The sequence below is a fragment of the Condylura cristata genome, unplaced genomic scaffold (assembly GCF_000260355.1).
Source record: "Condylura cristata isolate star-nosed mole 26May11 unplaced genomic scaffold, ConCri1.0 scaffold00025, whole genome shotgun sequence".
NCBI classification, from domain to species: domain Eukaryota; kingdom Metazoa; phylum Chordata; class Mammalia; order Eulipotyphla; family Talpidae; genus Condylura; species Condylura cristata.
Window position 1 is genome coordinate 3128812 of NW_004567126.1, and position 20767 is coordinate 3149578.

Here is a 20767-nt window from a genome sequence, read left to right on the forward strand (position 1 = left end):
CCAGAGATGCGGAGGGTGAGAGAATTCACCAGGGACAGAGTGGGGAGCAGAACAGACAGATCAATGAAGTGCACTGCTGAGGGGAGCAGTGGGCTGGTCAGGAGAGGTCTTCCGTGCCATGCGGTCACCTCCGGGGCAGGCGGGGATTGAACTCATGCAGAAGTGGCTTAAGCTTCTTTTGTAGTGCATTAACCCGCTGTGCCACCAGACAGGGCCGATCTGTATAGTCTTTAATTTGATATTTAAAAACAGCAGTATCTGAATTTATAAATAATTCTCTCTTCTAGAATATCTGATCAGAAATGTCAATCAATAAAATTGTATCATCTGAGTATTCCAGGTGTGAACACTAAGATGTGATTTTTAATTTACTGTTCTATTAGAGGACTCCAGAAATATATGTACCATTTGGAAATCTGTTGAGTTCCTTAGAATGAAACCAGACACATGCACACTTCAGGAAATAAAAATTTTAATGTTTATATTAAAATGCTGTTTATATACATGGCTAGAATGATTTTTTACATAGAAAGCCAAGTTATATGAATTACTACACACAACACTATTTGATCCTTTCTTTGTCTTTCCCTCCACTCTGACTCACACATCAGCTGGTACTTCTTGTGGTAAAACTGATGCTTAGTAAAGAATACACATATTTACTCCTTTTTCCCAGACAGTCTAAAACCACTAACCAAAGTAGCAGTTTCACCCAACACTAAGCAGTTGTCATCAGCAGGATGATGACAAAAATCACGCTACAAACAAGAGCAACTTTTGTCTTCAGCTTCACAAGTTAGAAGCCAATTCAGTCGGAGTGTAGCCCCTCACCTGGTCCTCATGATCTACTGGTGGGGCTGTCTGTCTACATGGGAAAAGATGGACCTAAGGGAAATGAGTCTGTGATGTAATTGACTTTAGGACCCAAGACAGAGGTTGTAAACTCTCTTAAGGGAGAAAAGTCAGTAGAAAATGTCTCCTTAAAAAGCTAATGAAGAAACAAATTGTCCATCACAGGAGCAACAGCATTGGCAACTGAAAACCAAACCCAAGTCTTACTTCCCTCCTCTTGGTCCATCTTTGGGATGGGGGCAGTGAAGCCACCCATGGGACTAAGATTGGTGTGCACTCAACCTTCAGCAAACAAATCCTTGAATTCACCCTACAGCTGTCATTTCTAAAAGTTTTGTGTATTTGTAAAAGCAAGTTTGAAACACTGTACATCCTTTAAAACTGCAATTGAGTACTAAATAATGGAGTAGTTTTGTTCAAAAGCAATATTTATTTTCATGAAGATAAGAGGCATATTACATTTGCTATTGAAAATGCTACGAGAGGAAAAAGCTGCATGTTACCGATATGACAAAACCATAAAAAATGCCACTTATGAAAGTGTTCTGCCCTATAAGAACATATTGAATGAAAGGCATTATTCCAGGTGAGTGAGCCATGCAGAAATGTGAATTTATTAGGGTTTGTTTTGAAATGTAATTTGTACAGCGGGCTTTTTATTCCTTTGATGGCAATGAAACAGATTTATTAGCTGCATGTTGGAAGCGCAGTAGATAATAGATAACCAAGGGAGAAGTTTTAATAAAACCTTCAGGAAAGAAAAAAGAAAAGTAAGTGAATATGCCTGCTTATGTTTCATCTAATAAATAAAAAGTACAGGTCAGGGCATTAACTGAAAACCATCCTGCTTATTATAGGCAGGAAGGTTTATTGAAAATTGGGTAGAAAACTCTAATTTTTTACACTTAAGGTATTGGCATGAGTTGAAGAAACTAGTGTAATGCAGCACATTTGATTTAGGGTCAGGAGGCTGGTGTTGCCATTGAAAGCTTGCAAGTGGACTCAACGGGAGGAGTGGCTTACTGGACTGTCTGCCTCTGCTATTCCTGATTGAGCTCTGGGATTCTGGATACCTGAACATAACAGTATTCAATTTTACCAGAGGTAAAAACACTGTGTCCTTTTAGGGATATTTCGAAGGTACATTCAATAAGGCTTGGCTTTCATCTCAAGGAGCTGAGAAGAATGAGCTAGATGGATAGCAGAGGACTTACTCCTGACAACATCCTGTGCTTAGACACCCAAGTATTTTTAGGCCACTCAACCATCACCAGGAATTAACAAGTGCTTGTCACTTACCCCTCCTCCAAACTAGCTGTAGCTAGGAAGATCCTAGACTATGCAAGAAATCTGTTCTCCTCTTTTCTTTCAAGGCAGAAAGAAAATGTAGAACTGTCTGAGCTGTCTCTAAAATATCTTTACTTCAGCTTTGCTCTCCTAGAAGTTTTGCTTTGGAGAATGATGAATCACTTCCTACTAGAATCTGTCTCCTTTAAAGAATCAGAGAGGAAAACTTATTCTAAACACCAGTAATAACCACAATGCAAAAACAGTTTTGTAATTATAGAGCAAGGTCAAAGACCCTATTTGTTTGCATGCTATCATAGAACAAGGTCTGCAGATTTTGAAAGAACCAGAGACCCCAGATCTGTTTTCATACAGTTCAGAAATAGGAATTCAGAATGGTAAGTACATGACTAGAGATTTACATCAATGAAATTACATTGTTTCAATATACAAAAGTTTTTAGGCTATAAATAATCCATGATGACCTGCCAAATACAAAATGCCATGTAAATCCATGCCTGTCTAGTGAAGAGACAGGAAAACAAAAGCAAGATGCATAAAATTAACTGGCACAGTGTGGAGAGTCTGAATTCATTATTAAGTACGGAACTTATTAAAGATTCCACCCAATTTCTGGTTATGTTGATGCTCACCTTTTGGACTTTCAACTGCTCAATCTTTCAATGACACCATGGTCACATCGAGTCCCCATGCCATCCTTCAAAGGATTTGTTTTGGAAAAGAAACAATTCAATATTCTGCTACAGCTTACAGAATGTCTCTTGCAGGATTATTACAATAAACTTTCTGAGAATGTTTTTTTAGATAGGTGTTAAATGAACTAGCATGCCTGAACAAAAAATCATTAAAAAGAAGACAATTTCTCAAGCACCTAGATTAGTATGGCAAATTTTGGTGACAGGTGATTATTGTCTACATAGGTAAGTATGTAGTGTATCTCATGGGAAAAGTGCATAGGCTTTGCCTATTTTCCCCAAAACCTTTTTTTCATAAGCCTTTCTTATAATCACTTCAGATGCATACAGAAGAAAAAAATTAACTACTGATTTTTAATACACAAGGTTCTTATGTTGCAAGAACAAGATTCAAACATATGTTGTGATTCAAAACTAAAAAATAAACAAATTCCTCTTCCCAAGCCGCTAAAGACATATTTTCTGTATTTAGCATATCCCTTATTTTGTCAAAAGATTTTAAGAGTCTGCATAACTCACCCATCTGTAAGCTTTGGTGTACCTGGTTACATATACGGAAGAAGCCATCTGCTCTATGTACACATAGACACAGATAAGCATATATTTATACACATACCCTCAGCCACTATTATTAAATGCAATCCTATACCCTTGGATATAGAAGTTGATGACATACCTTTCTACTTGCCTGGCACTAACAAAGCTAGTTGGCGCTCAGCAACGCTTGTATTCATTGTTCTGGAGGCTAGTAGGAAGTTTGGCTGCTGGTGGGGAAAGGGTCTCTTACCACACCCTCCTTTGAACTAACATTTTGTTCATGCTTAATATGAGTGTATGCACATTCTTTTATCGAGGGGGCCTTGAGCTGCAGATGCAATCGCACCGCTCATGGTGATCCAGCTGGATGTCAATGAGAGCCATGTGCTTATTTGTTCTGCTTCTTCTCTTGAAATGGCCAGGTTCGAACTTCAGCACCTAGGACAAGAAGTATATTTTGCATTAGAAAGCCCTTGGACTTGACTCAACCAAATAGCACTTCTTTTCTGTATGAAAACTGATTAGTAATCCTTTGAGGAGCCAAGGAGAGCTAAGAACTTGCTACAAAAATGCACATATGTACATAGTTTAAAAAATAACTATCAACTCCTCAAAGTGGAGGGGGTCTGCTGATCAGAGTGAGCCCCCCACAAAACTTGCCTGCATGACCCAAATGGTCTCTGGAGCCTAGCAGGCATGGAGGAAGGCCTTCATGGGGGCCTGCTTTGTACCTGGTATTGTTCCAATGCTCCTTTCAGAGATTCTTCTTGACCAAAGCACATGTTGATAAATATAATATTGAACATATATATTATTACCACTATAGATAGGACAATGAATAAAGTAATGGACATAAATAATATGTCAATACAGCCTATGAAAGTCATAAGTAAATGAAAATGTGTTTATGTCCTTACATATCTGTTAAGAGATAAATAAAGCCTTTTACAATTCAAAACTTGTCAGGGCTCCTTTAACATTACTACCTGTGTGTTCATTTAGTATTTATTAAATTGATAAGTATATCCTTAATTTATTAAAATTAGTAAGTTAAAATACATTTTTTAGTAATTTTAAATAGAAGTTAACTGTTCTTCCCTGGTGTGGTATTAACTGGCATTAAATATTAGTCAATACCTGCACAAATACTCGGAAGATTATAAACTAGTTTTCACATACGGTATATACATACAGTCATTTTAATTGTTTATGTTTTGGGGTTCATGTCTCCATGAAAAAACACACTAAAATAAAGCAATGCTTGGAGAAGGTGTCACATCTTGGAGTATTTTGATAGATGCAAATGTCCCCCTGTGCTACCTTTGGTCAGTGTTTTGAAAGAGGCTGGGGGCTGTACTCCTACAATTTCACCATGAATTTACCCAAGATGAATTCATCTCTATTATTCAAAACTCTCTGCACATAAACCAGATGTGGGGGTTGCAGAGGCAGGAGAAGGAAAGGATTTCTATGAAGCTGAGTAGATGGTAAATATTCTCTGTTTAAAGAAGCCTGTTATCAAAGTCTTATGCATTATGATGAATGGCACCTGCAAACTCTGTGCTGTTAATGTGCTTTCTCATTTGATGGCAAACAAAAATGTGTGTATTGGGATGAGAGCTGAGCGTGGGCATTTTTTCTCATTGGTTTCCGGATTGCTCAGGGATTTTCCCTGTATTTCATATTAAGCAATGTGAGTACAGTTTATAAGTGTTCTACTGATAACAGGAGAAAATGAACTGGCAGACGTTTTCCCAGACAAGACAGGAAAGTGCTGTTTAAACAACGTAGAAACTGACTGCTTTGCTGGCTGATCACAGCACTGATGTTCAAAAGTTTTCAGACCATGTAATAGTCTTAGATTCAGGTACACAGCATAGAATGGAGGAAGAAAGCAAAGTTTATTCATGGGAGCACAGAAAGCAAAAAGAAAAATGAAGAGCTTTTATCTGGAAAAGCAAACTGGCTGAGTTATCACGTCACCTTTAAAGGGAAGGAACCATTGAATTAATGACTCTGCTGAAGGACACTGGCTAACAGGTGCCATCACAAAATACTTTCCTATTTTCTGAGCCATCACTCCAGGCAGCACACTCTGAAATACAAGTTCACAGAGGAGCAGCCGGCTATGGCTTATCACCTATGAGTGAAAATGGAAATCCTAGCTCATATCTATTACCTGAAAAACCACATGAAGCCAGCCTAAGTCGACTTTTAGTAAATGGAGAATGACTGAGTCTAATGGAGGTTTTCACACCATGACACAAAATCAAAGCTGCTCAGTTTGCAAATTATTAGATCACAACAGATATTTAACTACAGCGCCGAGCCTTGTTGCTAATAAAGCATGGAATGAATCATTGCATAAAGCTGTTCCACTAATAAAACAATACCAGGCAGAAAAGCTATCTGCTGAGTTGGACTCTCATTTATTGGGAATATAAAAAAGGTTGTTATGGCCTTGTAACAGTTCCCAAATGAATAGCTGACATAGGCACATGAGTACATATTTCAGGACAAATACATTACATAAACCTGAATCATTAAGAGTTTATTTAAGGTTCTACCCAACTTCTAAATCAAGCAGCATTCACTACATAGACAGTTTTTTGAGGAAGAAAACACTTCATGTTTTTGTTCCATTTTGATGACTTTCAGGCTGATAGATGTCATGACAAATGTGTATAGACTTAATATATATAAGGTTGGGTAGCTTAAATTTTCTGTAACTTAAATCGCTACAAGCTAAACCACTTTGAGAAGGGTTCATATATTATTTTCTACCTGGGTCATTGCTCAATTGCAGAGGATCGTGGTAGCAGAGGCTGGGCTCTACCACAGAAGGCTGGTACCCTGCAACGAGATCTGCACTCCATGAGGAAATTCAGAGGTCAAAGGGTTCAGCAATATTTCACTGGTGAGTTAAGTGTGAGGTTGACCAAAGGCTGAGGTTTTAGAGAGAATCTATCTATAAAACTGTCAGGAATTTTGAAAATGCATCATGGTGTCAGTGACCAGCTCCTCTAACAGAAGTTTAGTGTGAGTGCTCTGGGAGCGTTAAACTACAGTCCTACCTTTATGGGACGAAAGAGTCAAATAATTTCAACAGCAGCCTAGAGGATGGAGGACCACATTTTCTGCCTACCCATTGCAGAGAACAGAATGGAAGCATAGCTGGGCACAGAACTTCAGAGAATGGAGAGCACTAGCACTGGGCACACGCAGGATGCAGACACCTGTGGTCAACCTGAGGGAAGTCTTTCCCCAAGACAGGTCTGCTAAACTAGACTGAGGAGGTCTAGACTGAGGAGGGAAGCATTTCTCATCCCTACCTCGGGAACAGTTTACAGGTCAGTGAGTCATCAGTGCTGGAAGGAAATCAGACCTGAGCAAGCCAGACCCTCCCACATCTGTTCTGTGCCTTACAATCTGTAGAACTTTCCTTCATGGAGTCAACCTGTCATAAGCACTCTCTAAACATTCATCGTTCCAGGTCACATCTCTCTTCTCATTTACCGAGCATGCCGCCCATTTGTTTATAGTCTTTATACAATTTCAGGGAAATAAGACTTGTGGAGGGTGGATAGAGTGTACCAGTACCTAGATGCCAGGGAATTCAGGTTTGTCTGGCAATCAAAATTATAGGTGAAGAAACCTATAGAGTGAAGCAGCCTGGGAGGAATTTGGAGGCTGGCTTCCCACATGGTAGAAAATCCAAAGTCTCCTTTCTGCTTGAGTCATGTTCCCCCTATTGTCCTGTCTCTCATAAGAATATGCAAGAAAGGACGTCAGCAGAGTGCACCACAGTGTCCCTCAAAGAGTGAGGGAAGGAAAAAAAAATGGGGAACCTACACAAAGTGTAGAAATGCTATCTTTTCCTGTTCCAGGAAAAGAGCAGAGAAGTCATATTCTTGACTTTTGTTATGAGGCCACACTGTAAAATTTTCTGGGCTGTCCCCTATCGAGACGTTCAACATTTCTTACCTGGATTGAACCTTTGTTTCACATACAAATACCTACTTATAGCTTTCATTTTTAAACTCTAGTAGATAGCACATTTAAAAAATTAATTTCTAGATAAAAAATTCAAAAAGCCTCTACAGTAATTTTCTCAGGAATGATTAGATGTTGTGCATGTGCCAGAGCAGAGATGGGCCAGGCTGGCACTGCTCAACCTGGTAATCACTAGCCATGTATAACCACATACTTAAATTAGTCAAATTTAATTTGAATTAACAGTGTAGTTTCTCCTTTGCATCACAATTTAATGTGCCCCAGGACCATAGGTTGTTAGTGAGCTACTGTCCTGGACAGTGTAGATGTAGAACATTCTTTTTAAGTAATATAATAGTTTATTTTTCCATCATTTTTTACATTTTTCCATCTCAGTTGTAATCCCTGTGGGCTTTCCATCACCAATTCACCCATGTGCCATCACCATAGTCCAGTGTACTTCCCCTCTTCCCCCATTTTTGGTCCCATTCCCCACTCCACCCCCATTTAAAATGTCTCTGGTATATAGTTGTTCATTATTATTATTTTCTCCCCTGGCTTTTGGGCATTTCAGTTGATTGCATGTCTTTCTCATTGTAAATAAACCAGCAATAAACACAGGGTACAGGTGTGTTTTTGAATGAGTTTTTTTGTATCCTTTGGGCAGATACCTAGGAGTGGGATTGCTGGGTCATATGGAAGTTACATTTTTAGCAGTTTGAGAAACCTCCAAACAGTTTTCCATAATGGTTGTACTAGTTTGCATTCCCACCAGCAGTGCAGGAAAGTTCCTTTTTCTCTTATGTAGAATATTCTTATCACTGCAAAAAGTTCCAGAAACTAAAGGTGGCAATGCCAGCAGTGTGACACATGACAGTAAAGACACAGAAAATTAACTTCTTTCTTTCTCTGCAACTCCCTAAATATTTGGCTGTTGACTGAATAGACACAATCAAGGCTCTGATGATGAAACCCATTAATCAAGGGTTAATTTAAAAAGTCACCAGAATTCTGGAGAACAGGCTGTTACTTCATTGTGCATTTTCAAGAGAAGTTGAGAGCTGAAATAAAAGCATTCTCTCCTCAGCTACAGAGTATGCTATTTGGAAACTTTCCTTTAAAAAATCATTACCCAAAGTATTGTTTATATATGCAATATATTCCAAGCGGCAAGGAATGGTTGTAAGAAAAAAGGCTGTGAGCAGGATGCCAACAAACTTTTGAGAACAGGAATAAAAGAGTTGGGAACAATGTACGGCAAGTGAAGAGTGTTCATGTTCCTCCAGAAGAATCCCTTGGTCTAAGCAAAAAATAATAATACCCGCTTCACCAGGAGTTTTATAATTTTGCATATTTTATTCCTTCTACAATGAAATGTTCGTGGACAGTCACACAAGCTTTTAAGGGCAACATGTCTCCTAAAAACTCCCTTCACTCTTATCAGTAGTGACCAGGAACTGGGAATCTGTATCTTGTTTCCCTAAGGTGGGAACAAAGGCACAGAGATGAGCGCAGATGAGGTGACAGTGGTGTGGTGCGGAGCTCTGGGGAAGGGTGAAGCACGGGAAATTAACAAAGGGTGAAGCTGTGCCCCCAAATTTAGAGTTACGTAAACATATGTATGGTAAATGAACAAAATTAAATTTAAAGAAAGGTTAGTTTAAAGCTTTTATCATAAGCTATTAACTTTCAACCCTCTGTGCCTTAGAGAAATTCTAGCTATTATTACTAGTGTCAAGGGCATATTGTATATACATAATATTGAGAATAATACAGACACAGGCCTAAGTAGAGGATGAGGATTTTTCCCTGGTGAGCTAGAGCATGAAGAACCCCAATTTCTGGGAGTGGAACAAGCCCCTTGCTCTTCCCGAGGGCACCTGCAGAAGGATGACAATGACACATTTTAAGATCTTTTAGGGTCTCGGGAAACGTGACGGATGATTGATTGACCAGGCTCTGGATGTGGCTTGGGACTTTTGTCCTGCACTTGGCCCAGTGATTTTGTATAAAGCTGTGCAGACACCTAGCAGCAAAAGTGTTATGACACATGTTTCAAAGAGATGCTTTAGACAGCAGTTTCCAAAAGAGAAAACATGTTAGTCTGACTCAAGTGACTGAACAGAGAGATGAGATCTTCCCCTTGTAGGTATTCATCTGCAATAGAAGTTTACAGAAACAGCTACTGTGAATGAAAAAGTAAGGAACTATTGGAAGGGTCCTTAGGAGGTCTTCAGAATTAACTATCTGGTAAAGGAAAGAACCCTGGGGGAGGGGGGGAAGGGGGCGTAAGTTTAACCCTACCATTTCCACAGTCAGCTATCTGTGTCCAGGCAAGAGGAAAATAAACTAAATACATTCAAGGCCTCAGCGTGAATGTCATGTAATTTGTCACTCTTAAGGCCAGAGACCCTGCTGCTTAGAGGTTATTTTAACTCTAACCTGATTGTTACCGCATTCTGCTTTGAGACTCAGGGTTTGACTAAGGTCACACAACTCAGGTTCTGAGATGTGCAGGCCAGAGTCCAAACTGGAGTTCATTGGGTCACTGAAAAAAACAACACACAATGAACACACGCAACCGCATTCTCCGGGTATGACAACATTTTCCCCCCTTTGGAAATGGTGGGGTGGAGTAAGATATCCTTCTTACTAAGAAAATGTAAGTTACGTTGGTCTAAAATAATGTGCCCCCCACCTAAGGTTAGCCATGGCTTCCTACAATTCCAAGTTGAAAATACCAGCTATGACGTATCTCTTGTTATTTAGAGCTCAGGGGCCACCTCCTAACTCATTATTCTTGTTTAATTGTTTTCAGGAATGAAAAAAGAATGGTCTTCAAAGCTGGAAATTTTATTTCAGGAGAACCACTTTAACTCTATTTTGGTGGCTACTGATGTAAAACAACAGTGATTCCTAATAAAGTTAGCTTTATCACTTAGTTTATAGTTTAAAACTTATTTCTGGATATTGTCTTACATTTTACAAAATGCCTTTCACAGGCACTATTTTATTTGGTCCCCAGAAGTACCCTGTAAGGGGTTACTTGCCATCCTCTCTCAGTCCCCTTTCACATGTGGAAGACTGAGTGTCATAACCCTGGTGCTTTGCAAATGCTCCCAGCAACAGAAAGCAAAGGCACGAAGTCCACATTTCCTTTAATGCTCAGTGAAGTGCTCTATCTTTGAAGTGCTCTATCAGTGAAATTAGATCCTGATGATCTAATGATAAGAACACAGACTTGGGGACCAGTTGATCAGTGTTTAAGTCCTGGCTCTGTGATTTATTGATTGTGTCTCAGTGGTCCACTTACTGATCCTCTTAGGCCTCAATTTACTCACCTATAAAAAGAAAGTAAAAATAGCACCCTTCCCCTTACAGCCCCATTGAGAAACTGCTAAGTGAACTAGTAATGACTTCCAATAGATCTGGGACTCAGGAAAGGCTCATGTTTGCTATTATCATTAGTAAACTCTCTCCTTAAAGTTTACTCCTCTTAGAGCTTTGTATGTTTTTTGTTTGTTTGTTTATTGTTACATATTTTGAGAGCTCATTTTTCAGGTAGGACTGAGTTTTGGAACATATCCTTGAAGAAAAATGATTTCATGTCTAGAGTGGAAGAAATCTCCAAAAATGGATATTCTCTGACAAGTTATAGTTTGTTACCTTCATTCTATTACATTTTAAAAAAAGATTTATTTATTTATGCTTACAGAACTGGGGTACAGGCCAGAGGGGTGGTAGGTGAGAGGATTCACCAGAGAGAGAGAGAGGGGAGCAGAACAGGAAGATCTACTGAAACACAATGCTGAGGGGAGCAGCAGGTGGGACAGGAGAGGTCTGTATTGCCATGTGGGTAACCTCCCTGGCCAGGGATCAAACTTGTGCTGCAGTGGCTTCAGAGAGCTTCATAATGCAGTGCTTTAATTCGTTGCACCACCAGGGAGAGCCCCATCTGCTTAATTTTTTAAATGACTTGACGTAAACTTGTTTCTTAGCATTTTCTTAAAGCAATCTGGGTTTTGCAGTCATATTCTGCGATATATCGATATGTAATCTATATCTGTATCTATCTATCTATCTATCTATCTATCTATCTATCTATCTATCTATCTATCTATCTATCTATCTATCTATGTATGCTTCCATATTCCATATGGGAATACCATCATAATTTTACAAAGAGGTCAAATAAGAGCTAAGATTAATATTGACTCATAGTTGTACAATGGGGACTAGAAAAAGAGTGCCTCAGGAAACACTCAGCCCCTTCCCTAACACTTGGCTTGACTGAGTTTAGCATGAGTATAATTTTAGCTGCCAATCATCACCTGGCTGGATCCCCTTGTGCACTGAACAACCTGAACAACTGTATGCAGCAGCTAAATCTTTCAACATCTTACAGATGACAGGATTTTTGCAGCTGAAAAGGGCTAAATGTAGCACTGCTACAGAAATCTGATGATAACATACATACCTCATGGTACTTTTTCACAGTTTTTCCTGAATTGCACGTGCAGGACTTCCAGTTGACAGTCCCACAGCCACAGTTGCCTCCACAGCGCTGCACGAGGAGACAACGTGGAAAGAAGACCACGTTGGACAGCCTCAGCTCCTCTCTCAAGTTGACAGAGTAATTCCTGGGAGTGCAGCTGTAACGTTTGACATCATCATTGAGCCGGTCCAGGTCAACTGTAAGAAACACACACACTCTGTGTGAGTGAATCCATAATTGTAAAAACATTCAGCGTGTATTTGAGGGGAGTGAGGTAGGAAGATTCTTTGAGGCCAACCTTAGTCCAGGCTGACTGTCTTGAACTCTCAAGTTACTACCCCAAACACCAAAGGTGTTTAATGCTATTTGCCTCTCAAAAATAAACAATAGCAAAATGAAAACAAAAACAAAAGAACCCAAAACAGTCAAATCTATATATTGGCTCAAATTTCCTTGTCTTTATACCTTTTTACAATACAAAAAAAAAAACAAACCAAAACCATTTTCAGTCTACAGAATGAAAATGAAATATTTAGTAATTTAAAATAATTGCCTTTACCTTAAAAAAAAAATAAATTGCTGCGTGATTCTAAAAAATCTGGACTCTCATCCATTTCCTAAATAAAATTTGAATTAGATTGGGTTAACATTAGAGACAATCACTCAAACATATTTAACTGATAATAGCTTTTTACAAGTAAATGTGAGAAAGAAAAAGGTTTGGGCTTCATTTTCAATCCAAGGTGAACTGAAATGTCAAAAGAACTGGGATTTGGGAATTGTGAGTCTGAACTATCTGTGCAGGCAGGACAGTTACAGCAGTTATATGCTTGGCTTTGCAGCAAGGCTCAGCTGCCGTTTTTTGGATTTGCCTCTGTTTAGTTGGAAAGTTCAGCAGATTTTTAAAAAAAGATTTATTTATTTGTGCATATAGAACTGGGGTACAGGCCAGAGGCTCAGGGGCGGCGAGAGGTTTCACCAGAGACAGAATGGGGAGCAGAACAGGCAGATGGACAAAGTATACTGCTGAGGGGAGCAGAGGATGGGTCAGGAGAGGTCTGCCGCACCATGTGGATCTCCTCTGGGGAAGGCGGGGATCGAACTCATGCTGAAGTGGTTTTAGCTTCTTAGTGCAGTGCTTTAACCCGCTGCGCCACTAGGGAGGGCCCAGATGTTTTTTTAAGATTCTTTTTTTTTTTTTAAGATTTATTTATTTGTGCATACAGAACTGGGGTACAGGCCAGAGGCTCAGGGGTGTGAGTGGCTTCACCAGAGACAGAGTGGGGAACAGAACAGGCAGATCGACGAAGTCCACTGCTGAGGGGAGCAGCTAGCGGGTCAGGAGAGGTCTGCCACGCCATGTGGTCACCTCCAGGGCTGGCGTGAATTGAACTCATGCGGAAGTGGCTTTAGCTTCTCAGTGCTGTGCTTTAACCTGCTGCGCCATCAGGGAGGGCCAAGATTTACTTATTTTTGCATACAAGAACTGGGGTACCGCCTAGAGTGCAGGATGTGAGACGATTCACCAGAGACAAAGCAGGGAACAGACAGGCAGAGCTACCAGAAATACACCCCTGAGGGGAGCAGCAGGCAGGACAGGTGATGTCTGCTGTGCCATGTGGGTCACCTTCCTGGCCAGGGATCCAACTCATGCTTCAGTGGCTGCAGTCGGCTTCACAGTGCTGCAATTTAACCTGTTTTGCCACCAGGGAGGGCCATATTCAGCAACTCTAAAACTTCTGCTCCTAAGCTACAAAAATGTGATGAGTTTAACTTTGCCTCTTTTACAGCACTGTTTGAAAAACTGATTGCAGTATGTCTGGCATTTAGTTAATGTGGGTTATTATTCATCTTGATTTATTTTTCTTTTTCATTCATTTTTCTTTTTAAAATCCAATGGTGAAAAAGCAAAAGAAAAAGAAATTCAGGTCTTTCTCCTCTATTTTTCTCTTTGGCCATTACACTATATAAATGATTACAAGGGGCGGTTTTAGCAGTACTTGTATGAGTTAAGAGCATCACTTTAAATTTTCACATTTAAGTTAGAAATATTTACTCAATTAAATGTGTATTATTGCATTACACAGATTACATTTTAATTAGGGCTCTCAAAATGCATCTAATCACTCATTCACTTGGCATTCAAACCTTCTGGTCGTGAGCACAAAGGAGACTGGCTTCTCCTAGAGGGCAATTAGAAGCAAGTCTGCTATTTGCACCTGTGTGACCTGTTGTCCAGTCCCCTTTTGGTCCCCTCAGGCCACCCAGGAGGAAGCCTATAATATTAGTAGGTATCTCCAGGTCTCCCCTGGATAAAAATTTGAGATAAATTTCAAATCAAAACTCATTGGGGAGCAGCAAGGAGGACTCCTCTGGACAGAGGCCAAAGGTCAAGATCACTGTCAAGAGAATGCACCTTAGGGAAAGCAGAGGCAAAGACAGCAAGACTGGGTGAAGAGTCTCCAATCCCATGACCCCTGCTGAAAGAATGGCCGAGTGGTCACTAAGTGGCACCGAGTTGCTCTCCTGCTCAAGACAGGGTGACTATTCTTGAGTCTCAAGGGCAGGGTTATTTCCCCAACTAGTAGTATGTGCCGAGTCCAGGATGCTGTGGAAGCTGAATAAATGCTAAATAATTACTCTGCATAATTCATTGCTGTTTTTTTCCCCCTCCTGTATAAAGGCATGCTATAAGTTTAGCTATAATCAATCCAGATTTAAATTGAATGAACTCTGTCTTGAGAAAGGAACCATTTTATTGCTGCTAAAGTCCTGAAAATAACTGCAAGCAAAGCAGGAAGGATTACATAAATGGATTCAGAAGTGCAGCCATCATCCATTACAAGTGTCACCTTGAGACAAATACTGATGCCTGCCGGCCTGAGCATTACTGGGCTAGTGGACAGGGATGAGGCAAAGGGCCAAATCCATTGGTGATAAAGGGAATATATTTTGTGTAGTACTGAGGAGAAGGAGTTATTATTGGCAGGATGGCGTTTAGATATAAGAGGAGGCAGATGCGGGGGGTAGGGAGGGGCAGATATTAAATGACTCCAGTTCTGCTCTCCGAGGCAGCTTACACATAGGACTACATGTCACTGTCCCCGTGTCCCCACCTTTTTGAGGTACTATTCATCTAAGATCAGTAGTGAGAAAACTATAATTGAACCCTTCTCCTTTCTGCTCCACAGCCTTGCCACCTTAAGCAGAAAGGGGTTTAGGACAGGCAGTGTTAACGCAGGAGCTGAAGGGAGAAGACTGTCTCCTGTGGTAGTGTGGTGCATTTCTGTAGGATGCATGACTAAGATGGGATGGCGGAAGCCTACATTTTTATCTTCAGGATAGACCTACATCAAACAACAGGGGGCCTTCCCATGGGGCTATGGAAAAACCCCAGCGTGCCCTTCGAAATGCAGGACAGGCATGCGGGCCTCACAAAACTCTCCCCATTTCTGTTTCACTGCAGAACTCTGGTGACTTCCACTACCTGGGCAGCACAAAGAGGTTTACCGTGCTTCATGTTGTATGCATTAGTGCACTGATGTACTGAGAACTGTAGCCACGGGTATCTGCTGTGGAATCCAGGGGCCCAGCTTCTTGGGGGATGGGGTGTGGGGGTGGAAGCCACTGGGCACTTGATTTAGAATGAGAATAAAAGGATCCTGACTGGATGCAAGTCCCTTAAGAGCACGGTTCCAGACTTTCTGTAGGTATTGCTGGGTTTTCACAGAGAAAACTGACAAGGCAGGGAGCCAGACAGAGGCGGGGAGGCACTGAGGCTTTCAGGCTCCGCTGGGTGTGAAGGGGAGAGAAGCAAGCCACGCTGCACAAGCCTAAGACAAGGCTTTAGCACTGTTCCTTCCTGTCTGCTTCATTCTTCATGGTGGAACATTCTGAAGCAGCAAGGTCATGCCAAATATAGCTCAAAGGCCTCTTATCATCTCATTTCCCTATTTCCCCCTGGGGTACATCCGTTCTAACCTCTCTTGCTGACCTTTTGAATTTGAGCGTTTCCTTTTCATAGATCTTCAACACCATTTTTTAGGCTCTGTACTGACAACTGTGGAAAGGCTAAGAAGGCTTCTCTGTCCTCAAAGGCTTCTTTCAAACATGTTCATCAAACATGGGAGCAGCATCCTTCTTTCTGCATCAGAGCATCCCAGCGCAACTCAGCCACAAAGTCACAGTTGGGCTGCATAGTTGGGACCTGACATGGTGTGTGAGGTGTGTGTTTACAAAGTAGTGGTTCATGGGTGCATTCACACCCTGGTGCAGGACAGGGCTGGAAGGAGAGTCAGCCTGGTGTTTTTGATCCTGGTCATCTATATTACTAAGACCAGGCAATGTGAAAAGTTCTTCTCATATACCATTGCACGAAATACTCCTAAATGCTATGGATCACTTCCCATCAATACTCACACTTTCACTCTTGAAAGGAAAGCAAACCTTTGAGAGTTTAAGAAAAAGACTCAGCCACAGCCACACAGCCAGTCTGTGGCACAGCTGGGACATGAGCCCAGATTTCTGCAGTCACCTGTGCAGATGAGCACCAGTCTGAGTGTCTGCAGGCGGGTGCAAAGAGAAGCTTTCATGGAGCCTTCCAACTAGAGGCAGCCCTGTACAAAAGATGTGGGTTTCTAGGTGCTAGGTTCCTACGTGCCCCTGTCTGAGGAGGGAGAGCAACCTAGCTGCCACTCAGATTCCTAGGTGACCAAGATGCTGCAGAGACTAACGCCCCTCACACGCCCTGTGCACACACACTTATTCACAGGCTCCTACAGGAAACATACATGATGTTCCGGTAATCAACAAGGAATTGCTACAGCCTACATCCCCTGTTATTGAGTAATAAATGAGATTTATGTTTTGCACTTGAACCAGAGGGGCTTTTGCCAATACATGCTCTTCATTTTTCCTCCTTTCTCCTGGAACTCCATCTTGCCTTCACCTACCTGAGTCTTTCCACCTGTCTGAGTTTCACTGCACAAATTTTCTAGTGGCACCTTTGCACAACTGCAAACATTTGTGTCACCAAACACCTGGTCATAAAAGGAGAAAGAACCATCTGATCATTTGGTTTCATTTTTCTGCTTTCCACTTTGATTTCACTTCCAGGAAGTCTGGTCACCAAAAAAACAATAAACAAAGAAAAAAAAAAAAGATGTACAGTATAATGAACGAATGAGAGACTTGCAAGATAAGTACTCAGCTACAATCTGCAAAAGAAGATCAGTACTTTGCTCAGTATTGCCAGTTATCTATATGGACATGAAAAAAGTCTTAATTTTATTAACATTTCACATTTCAGATATTCTTTAGATGTCCCTCTCTCATTTTTCATACTCTTGTCTTTTATGGGAAAATTGTTCTATGCCCAGTTAGCTATAGAATAAAAAGGTTTACAGCAGCAATATTTGCAACATAACTGCTTGACGTGAAGATGCTTGGGGTCCAGTACCAACAAACACCTTTGTCACAAAAACCTATTAGAGGGTTTTCTTTCTGATAGTTAGTCCTCAGAAGGGCAAATGCTAGAATTCTCAAAAGTCTTTCTGGACAGCAATTAGAGTAGATGTTACATTTCACTAATTTGGCAAAAATGATGGTGATCAGCTTAAGGTAAAATTTTAAAAGTCTTTTTCCAAATTGATCATTTCAATTTTTTCATGAATTCAAAAGACCAGTGTGAAATAAGATAATCGTCTTAGTTGGATGTGGGAAAATAGTGTTTTTTTTTTTTTTTCCTTCTCTGTGCATGTTAAGTCCCCGGTTGTTTGGTTCCACGGAGGATGATTTCCAAGGGTCATTGTCAAGGTGTCAAGTTTAATGGCTGGCTTTACTGTGCTGCTGTCCATTGTCTGTGATAATGTCGCCAACTTTTCTGTCTTGATCTTTCTGAGTCTGCTAGAGTTGCAGGAAGCTTTTTCATGTTTCTAGAGACAGATGGTAATCATTTCATCACAACTAACCCAACTCTTTACAGGCTGACATTCTTTCTTACTATTTAGCAGGTACACATTAGCAGCTATTACTGTAAATTAGCACATGGTAATGCCATGAGAAGAACACATGGGTAAGATTGGGCCATGCTTTCTAAAAAAATAATTTATTTTCACATTAAATAATTTTCTTACTGAGGTAAACACTGAATTATAATACTGTATATAATTTAGGGGTACAGGTTCACACCTCTTCAGAGGTATACCACAACACCATACCCACCACCAAGCACACCCATTATCTTCACCAGAGTCCATGGGGCACCCTCCCCTTTTAGTTCCTCACTTCCTGTTCCTCTCCCTCTCTGGTAGCTTCAGTTCTGCAATGAGATTTCTAGGGATTTTTTTTTCACCTTTGGTATTTGTCTTTCTTCTTCTGAATAATTTCATTTAGCATAATCCCCTCAAGGTCCTTCTAGGTTATCATTCATGTAAAGATTTCATCTTTTTTATTCCATTATGCACAGACCACATTTAATCTACTCATCTGTCCATGGGCACTTAGACTGTTTCCATAGCTAGGTTATTGTAAATGGTGCCATGTTTTTTGTTTTTGTTTCCCCCCACTCCCCAACACCACACTGTCATTTGATTTTACCTCCTTGGCTTTTCAGTTGGTTATATCATTTCAATCTTCAGAGACTCAAGTCAAAAGGCACATTCAAGCTACCTCTGCTCAAACCCCTTTTCTTTCTCTAAGTCTACTAGGCTGTGTTTGGAAGCAGAGTTAATCCTCTTTTAGCCCTCTCTTTTCATGTTTTACCCTAGTAGAGAACCAAAAGTGGTTCATTTAATTCTACATTTCTAAAACCCCTTAGTATTAGCATTGAAAGCAAGATAATAGGACAATGCCCAACACACACTCTCACTCACATACTCACACACATATGTCCACATACATATAAACAAAGTCACAATTTCACACACACACGCACACACACACACACTCACATTCATATTCATACACACAAAACAACGCATCTTGGTCACCTAAGCACATGGGTCATTTCAGGATATTTGAAATAGCTAATTACATCTACCAGTAACAATCAAAACTGGTTAACGCTATGACTAGTGTTTCTGATTTTCTTTAAATAACTATTTTCTCTGTGAATGGTTTTCCATCAACCTGAAGTCATGAATAGAAAGAGTAATTCATTTGGAGTCCTACTAATCGACCCCAATTTTTTTTTTTTAAGATTTACTTATGCATACAGAACTGAGGTACAGGCCAGAGGTGCAGAGGCAGTGAGAGGATTCACCAGAGACAGAGTGGGGAGCAGAACAGGCAGATCAACTAAAATACACTGCTGAGGGGAGCAGTGGGCGGATCAGGAGAGGTCTACTGTGCAAAGTGGGTCAGCTCCCTGAACGGGAATCGAACTTGGCACTGCAGTGACTGTGGCCAGCTTCAGTTCTGTGTTTTAACCCATTGAGCCACAAGGGAGGGCTGCAACCCCATTTTTTCTTTGAAAGGATTAGGTATTCAGGAACCACCACCTGAGTGAATCAAACCACTGATGATTCTACTAATTTTTCTTTTCCTAAAATCAAGAAACCACTCTAAAGATCTTCTAAAGAATGTGCAGAATATCATCTCCTGTGCTGACTTGTTCGATGCTTAAGGCTAGCCAGGGTGTGGAGCAGGATGAAGGGTTAGGCTAGAATTTGGAAACTAAGGCTCTAGAGCCACTCTATCAAGGATGCACTGTGAGAATGGGAGGCTATTGGCTCCAAAACCCACAGCTTGTAGAAGTGGCCTCCCACGGGGAGGCCTGGTGTGAGAGTCCGGCTCTCCCATATACATCTCGAAAAAATCAGAAACATGTACTCTGCCAAACAGAGACAGTGCCACAAGCTGTTGTGTAAAGTGCTAAATTTTTTACTTGATTTTTTTTTAAACACTAGATTTATGATGCTTTATGCAGGGGTGAGAGGTAAGGGGAATATATATGAATAGTGACAGTGTTTTTGAATCAGGCAAGTAGGCTCTCAGCTGTGGTTCATAAATTCCCTAGGAGGAGTCTGTTCACTTTCATTGACACTATTTTTCAGATTCTTTTTTCCTATCTGTCAGCATATAATTGCAAAAACTGTTTTCACATTTCAGTTCTAATTTGGGAGTGCATATAAATGTGAAATGAAGTTACTTACTATAACTTTCGATGAGGGCTATCAGGATATTTTAAACTTGAATGGTGAATTTCATGACTCCGTTTGTTGGTTTAATTTTAAAGAACAGAAACACTTATAACTTGCATTTATAGGCATGGTTGTAAGACACTTCATCAGACTCAAGTCTTAATTGGATTCCCATAGCAAATGCCCATCTTGAAGATGACTATTTCCCCTGACAGATGAGGAGACTGAGATGCAGAGTGAGGTGATTCTCCTGCATTGGACATATAGGAGGCTCTTGACAAATACATGCTGGAGAATGATGACTTGATGTATTCTCCAGACACCGACTTAAGCATGAAAGCAGCTGACACCAATTCCCTGCACTCTAGAAATTCACAACCTGGTGGAGGCATGGGATGCACACCTATCAAATGGAAAAGGTAGGAGATTTAAGAATCAGGAGATCTTTCCAATATCTCTTTTTGTTGTTGAGTAGACTGTGTTTGTCTGAGCTTGAAGTACCACTGAACCCCTCCTTCAGCTTGGGCTTTGCAGCTAACTCCCTTGAGCCACATCATAGCCTTCCACTTTGTGCTGTCACAGACCTTTTCAGAACCTGTTTGTTTTAACTATGTAACATGAAGATAGCAGTATTCTGTGGCTAAGAAATTCTCTAAGATTGAATAAGTGAATAGTTTTTGGAACATAGGTCCAAATGCCAGCTCTCAATAAATATGTCTAGTGTTATTGTTGAAATGAGTAAAACA

At 40.5% G+C, this 20767-nt stretch overlaps 1 protein-coding gene across 2 annotated transcripts in view; it reads right to left on the minus strand.

Annotated features, from left to right (window-relative positions):
* Positions 1–345: 345 nt before the first annotated feature.
* The window catches only part of PDGFD (platelet derived growth factor D), a 239484-nt gene continuing 219062 nt past the window's right edge, over positions 346–20767 (minus strand). Inside the window, exons 6-7 of one of the 2 annotated variants that reach the window (XM_004689059.2) lie at positions 11863–12077; positions 346–3830 (exon numbers count right to left, since the gene is read on the minus strand). In XM_004689059.2, coding sequence (XP_004689116.1) covers positions 3702–3830; positions 11863–12077 — 344 coding nt within the window. In that variant the 3' untranslated portion in view covers positions 346–3701. The remainder of the gene's footprint in view (positions 3831–11862; positions 12078–20767) is intronic. The other variant, XM_004689060.2, reaches the window with a different exon arrangement.